This window comes from Euleptes europaea, chromosome 1 (assembly GCF_029931775.1).
Source record: "Euleptes europaea isolate rEulEur1 chromosome 1, rEulEur1.hap1, whole genome shotgun sequence".
NCBI lineage: Eukaryota > Metazoa > Chordata > Lepidosauria > Squamata > Sphaerodactylidae > Euleptes > Euleptes europaea.
The window spans coordinates 165,682,773-165,694,824 of NC_079312.1; the positions used below are offsets into that span (position 1 = coordinate 165,682,773).

General features: G+C 46.8%; 2 protein-coding genes across 3 annotated transcripts in view; one reads left to right on the forward strand and one right to left on the reverse strand.

The window, feature by feature from the left end:
- CBX5 (chromobox 5) overlaps window positions 1-563 on the reverse strand; it is a 58,370-nt gene extending 57,807 nt beyond the window's left edge. The window contains exon 1 of the mRNA XM_056854572.1: window positions 444-563. The gene's annotated coding sequence lies outside the window, so the exon portion shown is untranslated. The remainder of the gene's footprint in view (window positions 1-443) is intronic.
- Window positions 564-1,178: 615 nt separating this feature from the next.
- On the forward strand, window positions 1,179-7,570 carry HNRNPA1 (heterogeneous nuclear ribonucleoprotein A1). Of its 2 annotated transcripts, none has more exons than XM_056867089.1 (11): window positions 1,179-1,292; window positions 2,742-2,858; window positions 2,986-3,132; window positions 3,432-3,642; window positions 3,741-3,833; window positions 3,906-3,998; window positions 4,636-4,707; window positions 5,170-5,331; window positions 6,169-6,300; window positions 6,942-7,004; window positions 7,238-7,570. In XM_056867089.1, the coding sequence occupies exons 1-10, from the start codon at window positions 1,278-1,280 to the stop codon at window positions 6,995-6,997; spliced, it is 1,098 nt and encodes a 365-aa protein (XP_056723067.1). In that variant the 5' UTR covers window positions 1,179-1,277; the 3' UTR covers window positions 6,998-7,004; window positions 7,238-7,570. The 2 variants fall into 2 exon arrangements, with proteins under 2 accessions (XP_056723067.1, XP_056723068.1); XM_056867090.1 differs by having other exon boundaries at window positions 5,212-5,331.
- Window positions 7,571-12,052: the final 4,482 nt, after the last annotated feature.

The window sequence follows — 12,052 nt, forward strand, 5'->3', positions numbered from 1 at the left end:
ACAACAGCGGCGTGTCCCTCCAGGGGCTCATGGCGGGAAACCCTACAACCCGCCCCCCCCCCCAGTATATTGCATTCAATTCCACCCCTAGAGGAATGCTACACACTCCAAGCCTCAAGTGGCTGAGAGCTCATTCATTGGCTCCTTCGAGCGTCTGTCAAACGGACTTGTACCGCCCACCCGTGCAAGCGCCGTTGTTTCATTGGCGAAAACGCCCGCCACTCCACGCGTGGCCCCGCGCCTCCAACTACCTCAACCTTCGACCCGATGCGCCGTCAGTCACATCCCAGGGCCCCGCCCCAGCGACAGTCCCCGCCCCCTTTTCCAACGGTTCCCCGCGACTCGGTCAGCGTCCCAGCCCCGAGGCCACGCCCCCTCCGCTCAAGAATTACAAGCGCTCGGTAACGGGCGACCCATCCAGACCGTTTCCCGTGGTCGCTCACCTGGAGAAAGTAACGGACTCGAGACGGAACCAACTCCCCCTTCCCTGGGTTGGACCCTCTCGCAGCCGCCGCTTCTGCGCAACGCCCGCCAAAATAGCCGCCCAGTGCGCACGCGCCAGCCCCTCCGCCCTTTCCCAGGCTCACTGCGCTGCCGTGAGGCGCGCGCAATTGTCTCCCGCCCACGCGACGCTTTTCCACGCATGCGCGTAGCAGCGGGTCACGCCTCGCCGTGTTCTATAGGGTCTGAAGCATGTTTTTACTGTTGTATTTTGCCCCTCCGCCCTTCTATACTTCCGCTACCTCGAAAGTGAATGAAGCACTATACATTAAAGTTGATAAACGTTGGACTTCATTTCTGCATCGACTAAAATTAATAAAGAAAAGATCAGCCAATCCCAGACCATATGTGGTAGCGGCAGCCAATCGTGAATTAAACCCGCATGCCCAACCACTCAATCACAGAGAAACTATGTGGCGGAGGAAGATATTGCCTTGTGATTGGCAGCGGGAGAAGAAGAGGGCAGAAAACCCCTCCCCGGGGCGAAGGGCGTGAGAAATAACTAACCAATGGAAAGCGAACAGAGGCGGGGACAATGAGACGAGCAGGCGCGGTCGCCTGCCTTATTGTCCAATGAGAGATGGGCTACTTGGCCTTGGTCCAATGAGAAGCGGCGAGGATGAGCCGAACAGCCAATGCGAGTGGGCAAGGGGCGGGTGTTGATGTTGAGGCGACGGCGTCGGGCTGACTCGTTCCCTTTCTAACCCGGCTGTAGCGCGAGGTAGCGTCGTTTGTCTCGGAGTCAGGCTAGGCCTCGCCTGTTCACTGCCACCATCATGTCGAAGTCTGAAGTAAGGACCTGGCCTTGGCCCTGTCGTTTTCTCGTTCTATATGTCTCTTTTTAATTCCCCCCCCCGCTTGTACAGTGTTTTTGGTCATTTGCTAATTATCCTGTTACCGGTGTGGTGTACCGCTTATAGAAAAGTACGCCTGTTTTCCCTTTCCCCCCCTTGATATTTATATTCTTCTCGCTCTTTAACGGCTTATTTCCCGGTTTCTTTTTTTCCTTGCTGCGTGGGCCTTCTTCCGCCCTTCCGTCGTTATTTTCGGGCCACGCATGCGCGTTGGCTTCTAGTGGGCAGGCGCCATCTTTACACTGCGTGGCGTTCCCGGCTCGTCTTTCGCTGGCGCCTCCGCGATGGGGGGTGGGGAGAGTTTAATGGGCGCCTGCGCACTTTCCTCCGCCTGACTTCCGGTGGAGCCTTGTGGGGGTTGGGGCGCGCCACGTGCTCGCATTGTCTTGCGTCTTCGCTCCCGTTCTCTTGTGTAATAATTGCGTGCTGCGCTCAGCCGCTTCTGCCCGACTTGACTTTTCTTGCGAGTCTCGAGCAATGCGTAGTCGCATGGCAACGAAACGCACGGGGCAGCGGGGTCACTCCCAAGTAAGTGTGCGCAGGACTTCAAGGCTTCTTGCATTAGAAACTAATTGTTGTTATGAAGTCGTTGTTCTGTGTGTAATAGCACCTGAACATAGAAGCTACGTAATAACTAATTTTCGTCCCCATTCTCTGCCGTTTTTCTAACCATGAGCCTTCATGAAGCTTTGTAACAATTTTTGGGAGGTGTTCAAATATGGCTGTTGCTCAGAGGATGCCGGTTTTGCGAACGGGGACTTTACAGTTTCAAAACATAGCCGTGGCTATACTCAAGAATGCTTCGATTTCTCCTTATATTGATTGTATTTGCCTTCAGTCTTGATAAGAAAGGAGAGTTAGAAATACAGTAACCACCAAACAAGCCTCTGATAGCTTGCTAGTTACTCACTGGCATTCATCTTTCCAGTCAAAATAATAAATGTTATAGAAACAAGGGTTAGTTATCATATTATTGTACTATGTGCATCGTATATAGTTACTTCACCAATTGGGAATTATCTTTCTTTACCTAAGACTGTGTCATTGAAACTAAACTATACAGAGCTAGTGGGTCGGTGGTTCAATGCTGCTTCATATTTGCAGAATGCAGAACTAGAAAGAAGGCCGTAGGTGTTTGAAGTGCTGTAGGGGTGGGTGGGAGGCTCTCCTGCCCGAATGATACCCTTCCTATTCTTGGGAGAATACAGTTCTCTTAATCCAATCTTTTATTTAGGCTCTTAACAAAAGCATGCCGTGATTAGATACCTACTCACTTGTTCTCAGCAGAGTTTTCTGGCTCTGCCCTATATTGCCAATTCCCATGGGCGGTGGGGAATATCTTTATAGGCAGCCTTCCGGATTCCATTTTGTCTATTTCTATTTCAGTCCCCCAAAGAGCCAGAACAACTTCGCAAACTGTTTATTGGCGGCTTAAGTTTTGAGACAACAGATGAAAGCCTTCGTAATCACTTTGAACAATGGGGCGCGCTTACAGACTGCGTGGTAAGTGAAGCGTTCAGGCTAAATGCCTGGTAGCCTTTATTTTCCCGAAGGGAGTGGCAAATGTGGCCTCAAGGCTAGTAAACTGAGCATGTGATCGTGATTTCATGGGTTTTGTTGTCCCTCTTAGGTGATGAGAGACCCCAACACAAAGCGTTCCAGGGGCTTTGGATTTGTGACTTACTCCACGGTAGAAGAGGTCGACGCTGCCATGAATGCCAGGCCGCACAAAGTAGATGGTAGAGTTGTTGAACCAAAGCGGGCTGTATCCAGAGAGGTAAGATCTGTTTTCTGCTTCAAATCTAAAAACATATTTTGGATGTGATGGGAGTAAATTACTATGCTGCTTTCACCTAGGCTAAAGGCCTGAAAAACCCTTCCCATTTATCTGGCTTCTTGATCCACCATTTGAGCAGCTTCTGAATAAATATGCCTAGGATTGGGTAGCTGTGGCTTAATCCTAAACATTTTTACTTAGAATTTCCCATTAATTCAGTGGGACTTGCTTGTAGAGAGGCCTTCTTTTGCCTTCCATGTTGTGAGCTTGACAGTGTATTTGTTCTCCCTTTGCTGTAGGATTCTCAAAGGCCTGGAGCTCACCTAACAGTGAAAAAAATCTTTGTGGGAGGAATTAAAGAAGATACAGAAGAACACCACTTGAGGGACTACTTTGAACAGTATGGAAAAATTGAAGTGATTGAGATAATGACCGACCGTGGAAGCGGCAAAAAGAGGGGGTTTGCGTTTGTTACTTTTGACGATCATGACTCTGTGGATAAAATAGTCAGTAAGTGTACCCCTTGCGTACTATAAACACATAGCGACTTTGCATTTTCTGGCTAAACATCTGCCGGCAACTGACACTATTTAATCTTTTGTGTTTAGTTCAGAAATACCACACTGTGAATGGACACAACTGTGAAGTCAGGAAAGCTTTGTCAAAGCAGGAAATGGCCAGTGCATCGTCCAGCCAAAGAGGTGAGTTTCAGTTTATTGGGGGAAACTGTGACATTGGTTGCCTTCAGAATCACTAATTGTTGCTGTTCTTAGGTCGTAGTAGTTCCGGCAGTTTTGGTGGCGGCCGAGGAGGCGGATTTGGCAGCAGTGACAACTTCAGCCGTAGCAGCAGCTTTGGTAGCCGTGGTAATTATTTTTCGTGTATTAATATAAGTGTGCAGAAGGGTAGACAGGCATATTTGTTAGACCTTTGCACAATTGAGTGTCCCATGATTACTTACTGAGCTTCAGGAAGATTGGGGATTTGAATTCTTGACTCACTGGTCATGGTCGCAGTCTCACCAGTATGCTTTTGCTCAACTTGAGAGGTCAAGTGCTAGCATCCGCAGACCAAGGCTCTTTCCCATGACAAGGGTAGAGGAGTATACCACTTACAGGCTGGTTCCTAACCTTTCCCCCATGCTGCTTTTGCTGGAGAATGAAGCTAATTCTGGTGTAAACTTCCCCCTTCCCCGAGTGAAATGGGGACATCTGAGTGTGTGTAGCACTGCAGGGGGAAAACCTTCAGAGGCAAGGTAGCTTTTAGGTTGCCGTAGCAATGGCTAATGGGAAAAGGCAGGGGCCACCAGAAGAGGATGACTACAAGGGGTGGAGAGGTGAGCTGGGACTGTCAGGTTGGGTGGAGGGGCAATAGGAAGGGGCATAAAATGGGATTTTTCTTCCTGGGGGTCTCTTTTTCTGCCTGTTGCACTGAGCTTAAATTCTAATATATCAGTTAGCTATTAGGACTATGGATGATAATGACTGAACCTGTTCTTCTCAGGTGGCTTCAGTAGTCGCAGTGGAGGTGGCTATGGAAGCAGCGGAGATGGCTATAATGGCTTTGGCAACGATGGTAAGTTCAAATGACTTTTCAACCACCTAGTTTATATGGGGTATATGCTGGAGGTAAAGGGAAGATGACTGGGGAAGGCACTGGCAAACCACCCTGTAAACAAAGTCTGCCTAGAAAACGTTGGGATGCGACGTCACCCCATGGGTTAGGAATGACCCGGTGCTTCCACAGGGGACCTTTAGTTTATATGGGGAGTGGCAGGCAATGGCAAACCACATTTGAATGTCTCTTGCCTTGAAAACCCTACGGGGTTGCCGGAAGTCAGCTGTGACGTGACAGCGAAGAAAAGCCATTGTTGGTTTTGTTCCAAGAAAGAGTATCCATGGCGGGGGGGGGCTCGGTTTTTTTGCCAGTTCCCCCTTTCTATGCTTTTCTTGGGAGTCCCTGGGAGCTCTGGTTTGGGCTGCAGCAGGGTGGGCAGGAGAAAGCCATCCTCTGCTGACAAATCCCTTCCACCAGCAGAAGTTTCCAGTGGATCCAAGAACATGTCTGACCTTCCTACAGGTTATGGGGGCAGTGGCCCTGGATACTCTGGAGGAAGCAGGGGTTATGGCAGTAGTGGCAGCTACGATGGCTATAACAATGGAGGAGGAGGAGGAGGTGGCTTTGGCAGTGGCAGTGGAGGTAAAGTATCGCCAGTTTTCTGTCTACCGTAAAACAAATATTTTATAGCATAATCTTTTGAGACCTGGAGTCCATTTTGGGAATTTGGGGGGGGTCTTTATTGAGGTATGTACAGTGACACAGCAGGAAAGGCATGGCAGGGTGTATTGGCAAGAATTAGTTGAGTCAGTGCATGGATTTTTAGTTCGCTGTCTTACTGACCCAGTTTCTTAACAATATGGAAACAATCAGATCTAAGTCTCAAGAGACTACTGTCACATATCCAGGACAGCAAATGCCCACTGGGATCTCGAGCAGTAAATGTAAGGAAAAGAATCCTTATTAAGCTGAGGCACTTTTTGCATATTGGAAAACATGTTCCTCATTGCAGAGGATTTTTTTAAATGAAGGGATCAAGACTAGACTTATATTTATATCTTTTGGAATAGGCTGTATTGGTGTGGGAAAAAACCAAATTGATGTTTTGTAAATATTACATAGCTGAATATTGTTTCTACCTTTGCTCGAAGCAGATGCCCAGCAAAAGTCCTTGCTGCGTATCTTTTTAAGGTTTTAGGGTGTAACAGGATAGAAACCTAACCATAATCTTGATGAGGTGACTTGTTCTGACTCATGAAAACCTTACCTAGATATTGGGCCACATGTTGCGGCCACCTAGGAAAAGCCCACGATGAGGTAATGCACAATATGTAGTGAGGGTCAAGATCAATTGATAGTTGCTTGTTGGATTTAAATAAGTATGTGCTAATTGGACAGAATGGAGAAGGATAGATTCAAATTACTGAAACTTAAAAGATTCTTCTGTGATAAGACTGCATAAAATGTTCCTCTATTCAGGAAGCAGCTTTGGAGGAGGTGGAAGCTATAATGATTTTGGCAGCTACAACAGCCAGTCTTCAAACTTTGGACCCATAAAAGGTGGAAACTTTGGAGGAGGCAGGAGCTCAGGCCCATATGGTGGAAGTGGTGGTAAGTGCTGCTGAACAAAAGCGAGAACTATGCCACGCTCTGGCTTGTTCCTTAATTCCTAGACGTAGATCTACAGCTTGGCTCAGTGCGTTGTCATTTAGAAGTTCTTCCTAAATTCAGTGGAGTTATTCCTGAGTAAGCATGCGTAAGCCAGCTTGGTGTAGTGGTTAAGAGCAGTGGTTCGGAGTGGTGGACTCTAATCTGGAGAACCAAGTTAGATTCCCCACTCCTACACACGAAGCCAGCTGGGTGACCTTGGGCTAGTCACAGCTCTCTTGGAGCTCTCTCAGCCCCATCTACCTCACAGGGTGTCTGTTGTGGGGAAGGGAAAGTGATTGTAAGCTGGTTTGAGTCTCCCTTAAGTGGTAGAGAATGTCGGCATATAAAAACCAACTCTTCTTCGTTATACCCTTAGTATTCATCTAGCTTCACATTAGAGACCACCAGTTAAAGACTTGGCAGGTCAATCGTGCTTTTTTTCTTTCCTTTGGTAATCATTTCACATCTCCCACCCCCATATATGTATCTCACTCTAATCATTCATTTCTTCCCCCTCCCCCCCATTAAGGCTGTATCTTTCTCATTCTGCTGGGCTACTCCCATTACCTATTTCATCTGCCTGAAACCTCTTTTTCTTTCAGGGGGCTACGGCGGCTCTGGCAGTGGCAGTAGCTATGGTGGCGGAAGGCGATTTTAATTCCTCGGTAAGGATTTTCTCTTTAACCCTTTCCAGTTGACTATGCAGTACCGACGTACTGTAAACAGTAATGCTTAATGTAGCTGAGCAAGCTATTGAGTAGTTAAGCATACTTGAACTAATTTGTTTAAAAGCTAATGTATGGATTGGCAGTCGGTGGGAACAAACTTTCTATTGGATTGTTAGCCTTGAGTCTCAAATGTGTTTAGATTAACAACTTTATTCCGTATTATTCAACAGGAAACAAAGCTTAGCAGGAGAGGAGAGCCAGAGAAGTGACAGGGAAGCTACAGGTTACCACAGTTGTGAACTCAGCCAAACACAGTTGTGGCAGGGTAGAGCTGCCTCATGAAGACATGTGTTAGACAAAAACGCTTGTTGGCAAACATCAGGACTGTATTTGTGACTAACTGTACAACAGGATATTTTAGTTTTTTTTTGTGTTCTGTGGAAAGTGCAAAGCATTCCAACGAGGGGTTTTTATGTAGATTATTTTTTTCCACACCCATGCTGTTGATTGCTAACTGTAATAGACTGATCATGACGCTGAATAAATGTGTCTCTTTTTTTAAACATGCTGTGTAAAGTTAGTTTACTGTAAGCTTAACGTATGTGGGTTTTAGCGGCACGGCTGGCCTGCAGGGTTAGCTTGAAAGAGCGCCAATGCCTTGGTGGGGTGTGGGGTCCTTTTAATGTACTGTGTTAAATACTATATGGTAGGGGCTGTCCACACTCGCAAGCTGGCACAGCGGCCAGTATGGCTCTCTGGCCTGTATCCTACCATTCTGCTCTGCAGAAATGGGGACCTATCTCCCATATTGACTTCAGAAGTGCCATTTAAGTTGGAGGACATTTTCAAACATTGGTGAGCTGAATGGTAAGATACAGGCTGCTACCAAATTTCTTTTAGCTGAAGCGGTTCTCAAGGGCTTCTTAGCTGGTACATAGCTACTTAATTCAGATTTTATTCTTGCTAGTGTAGACAGCCCTAAGCCATCAAATCCAGTTTTTGCATTGTTGCAACTGCTCTATCGATATCACTGGCTTACCGAAGAAGACTTAAAGCTTTATAGAGGGTCTGTCTGCTACGCGTTGTGGGGTTTCCATTATTTTGGGAGCTATTGCCAGATTTGGAGGGGTTATTCTGACAATCTCCCTTCTAGAACTAGTAAGAAGGAAGCAGAATAATTTCTGGCAAAGCAAACTTTCATTCGTTTCTAGTTGCATGGTTTGTGGGTGGACCTGAAGTACTCATCACTTGCTAAAATGGTCATATTGAGCAGCCAAACTAAGGTATAGTGTGGGGAACAACGTAAAGCAATTAAAACTGAGACTGGCTGTACTGAAAGCAGCAGAGTTAGATGGATGCATTGGGTAAAAGCTTTAAAAGCCACCACAGACTATATAATATGCTCGTTACTGTCAGCATTAGATTATGCTTTCCTACCAGGAAGCAAGATTCCAAAGCAAATGGAAAATTATCACTCCTCTCACTGGAGTAATAAAGCACTGATAAAATGAGTCTTAGGGCTTTGGCGCCACCAGTCTGTCATAGCCACTCAGTAAATGCTTGTATTCCTTCCAACAATTGTATTTTTCCCAAGCGGGAAGGAATTAGAGCATCTCGACTAGTGTTCTCTTTGAATCCTCAAAGCCACAATGGAATCTGCTCATGTTTCCTGTGTGCAGTAGAAATGGATCTTTGGGTGCCATTTTCTGGCTCCATCTAATGAAGTTTTTCTAGTTATTTCTTCTGTCCGTGACAGAACTAAAACTTTAAATAGCGTGGAGAGGACTGTCAGTCCTGTTGGCCTTCAGTATGATGTGAGTGCCCATCGAATTTCTCATGAACAAGGACCCTTTGAACTTGTGCTTAAAATGTGCTAAAACCTGCTTAAAGTTACAGTGGTGTATGTAATAACTTTTTCTGATTAGTAAATGGCTTTATTTAGATTGCAAAATGATTAGCTCTGATGGGTTTTATGTGGCTGAGTTTGCAATAGCAGGTGGACCCTTGTTCTATTGAGGGAGACAAGACCTCAGGATTCATGGAGCAATGCTCGTTTTTGGCATGGTAGCGTAACCGCAACAGAGGAGAGCTCGCCAGGAACCGAAAACTAAGTAGCTTTGCAGACCCAGGAGGCAATGCAGATGGTTGAGCTACTAGGAACGGCTAGCAAGCATAGCTCCGAATGGCTTCCAGCTCAGACGCTACCACAGCTGAGAGTAGACACGTGTGTTGAGTCGAGTGGACAGATAAGCCAGGTGCAGGCTTCTGCTGACTAGAAGGGAGTGCTCAGTGACCACCGGAAGGAGGCAGACAAGAGTAAGGATCCTTGCTCTTAGGACTAGCAGTCAGACGCAGAAGGAAGGAAAGGTTATATTACTGTACTGGTAGGTAAGAACAGATTTTACTTATGTCATATACAGTTTTGTTGTCCTGCTTAAACTTCCTCAGAGGCCGAGAGTTTTGTTTTGTAAATGTCAGTTCAGCTACTGCTTTTCAACTTGCCCAGTGCTGTAATATATAAGCATTAGATGGGTAGAACGATAACGATAATACTGATTGGAAGATCAAAAACATTCGCTCACTGGCCTTGAGTGACGTGGCTGGTGAGATTTCCCTAAGGAATGCGTCGCCTCATTTGAACACCCTCTTTGGGTGGGCGGCCATGCCAGCTGAGCCTAGCATTTCAATGCGCTGGCTGTGCTGCTTGTTAATGCAGCAGTATGTTCGTGGTGGGAGCGGGGAGGCTTGTGCGAGGCAGCTATTGAAAGGCGGAGAGCTTGTGTCACGCAAAATTAACGGGCCTTCCTTTTTATAGGAAAAGGAGCTGTCAGCGTCGAGCACATTGCAGGGACTGGGATGTCTTTGGATCTTCCCTTTTTCAAAAAGGTAAAACCAACATCTCAGGAAGAGTGAAAGGACGCTATTCAAATAGCCGTACTGAAACAAACCGGAGAAGTCACAAGACAGCTTGGGTCAGTGCTTATAAGGGCTGGGGTGGGCTCCAAAGGGTTTCAGTGTTTCTAGTTGGTCAGTGAACTTCCAAGTTGCTGGTAAAACTGCAGTGGTGTGTTCTGGGGAAAATATTCTTCAATGCTGCTGTCTTCAACATTTTAACTTGGTGGTTATTTGTCTTCTCTTGCAGGGCACAAGTTGGATATGCCGTCAATCTTTCAATGAAAGTTAAATGGCTACCGGGTAGCTATATGTATAAGTGATTCATATGAACCACTCTTATATTTAATAAAGCTTTTTGTAATAACTGCTTCGTGCTTTGTTAAGAGCTAAGGCATCCCCAGTGGGTTCCGCACAGTCACTCACAAGCAATGCGGGGGACGGGGGGAAGGGTTGTGAGGCAAACTCCCTTTTTTTTTTCTAGATGGGTACTTGGTTTGCAAGGAAGAAAGGCAGTTTAGAACTCCAGTGTACAGGTTGAGTATCCCTTATCCGGAATGCTTGGGACCAGGTGGTCTGTATTTCAGATCTTTCCATATTTTGGAATTTTTGCATATACATAATGAGATCTTGGGAATGGGACACAAGTCTAAACACGAAATTCATTTATGTTTTATATATATTTTATACAAGTAGCCTGAATGTAATTTAAAACTATCAGTGGCACTGCTGAGGACCTGTGAGTAATGCCTGCATGCCGGCTCATAAGAACATAAGAAAAGCCCTGCTGGATCAGACCAAGGCCCATCAAGTCCAGCAGTCTCTTCACACAGCGGCCAACCAGGTGCCTCTAGGAAGCCCCCAAACAAGACTACTGTAGCAGCACCATCCTGCCTGTGTTCCACAGCACCTAAGATAATAGGCATGCTCCTCTGTTCATGATCAAAAGGTCTGGTTTTTGGATCAGTCCGAATATCGGCTGTCCAGATAAGGGATATTCAACCTGTATTAGCAAGTCTAATGTTATAGCTATTCTAGGTATATGAGCTCAGGCTAAACTATATATGGGGTATACCATGTGACTGCTGCAGCTGGATGCCAGTTAGAAGTTCCTTGTGGGAAATGAATCCAGAAGCACTATGAGGGCCTGACTTGGATTGGGAGCAGGGCTGTTTTGCTGAAATGGCCGGGGGAGGGGTCTCATGCAAGCATTCACTGCATTTGCTATACCCCACCATGAGGGCAATCGACTATCCTCAAGGCTCTTCCTGGGTTAGGAGAGCAGTAAGGAAGAAGGCGCCCTGATCTGGGTGGCCCAGGCTAGCCTGATCTCGTCAGATCTCAGAAGCTAAGCAGGGTCATCCCTGGTTAGTATTTGGATGGGAGACCACCAAGGAATACCAGGGTTGCTATGCAGAGGAAGGCACTGTCTCTTGCCATGAAAACCCCAAAAAGTCACCATTAGTTGGCTGCGACGTGAGCACACTTTATACAAGGAAGAATGCAGGAGTCTCTCCTCCCACCCATGCTGCAGCCCCAATCCAAATCAGGCCCCTGTGGCACTTCTGAGTTGAGTTCCTATAGGGAACTTGCAGCTGGTTTCCTGCCGCAAGTCCCCGTGTTGCTCATGTGAGGTCTACAACATGGATTTTGGACCTTGGGCTCTTAGTACAAGTGCTGGGACTGAGATGAACCCCGGTCTGCCTAAGAGCAAGTGGCTTGATATCCATGTGTTCCAGTGCTCCATAACACACTTTGGGGCAAGGAGCCTGAAATTAGATCCTGTAAGGTAGGGATAAGAGCCCCATGGCACAGAGGCATAAGTTGCTGTCCAAGCGTTACTCACAACCTGAGTTTGATCCCGAGGGAAGTCGGTTTCGGGTAGCAGACTCAAGATTGACTCAGCCTTCTGTCCTTCCAAGGTGGGTAAAATGAGTACCCAGCTTGGTGGGGGTAAAGTATAGACGGGGGAAGGCCTAGTAAATGTCGGGGTGGAACGTCACCCCATGGGTCAGGAATGACCTGGTGCTTGCACTTCTACCTTAAGTTCGGGATCCCCAACTTGAGATGTTCTTAGAAGATGGGTGCGGCTTTTGCCCAGGGGTGCTTCTGATTAGATGTGGAGATGTTTTAGAGGTTGCTTCAGAAAACTG

Bases quoted from the DNA above. Each gene is read 5' to 3' on its own strand.
- HNRNPA1 (XM_056867089.1), top strand. The intron at 3,133-3,431 runs GTAAGATCTGTT...CCTTTGCTGTAG, and splicing joins AGCGGGCTGTATCCAGAGAG to GATTCTCAAAGGCCTGGAGC. The intron at 3,834-3,905 runs GTGAGTTTCAGT...TGCTGTTCTTAG, and splicing joins TGCATCGTCCAGCCAAAGAG to GTCGTAGTAGTTCCGGCAGT.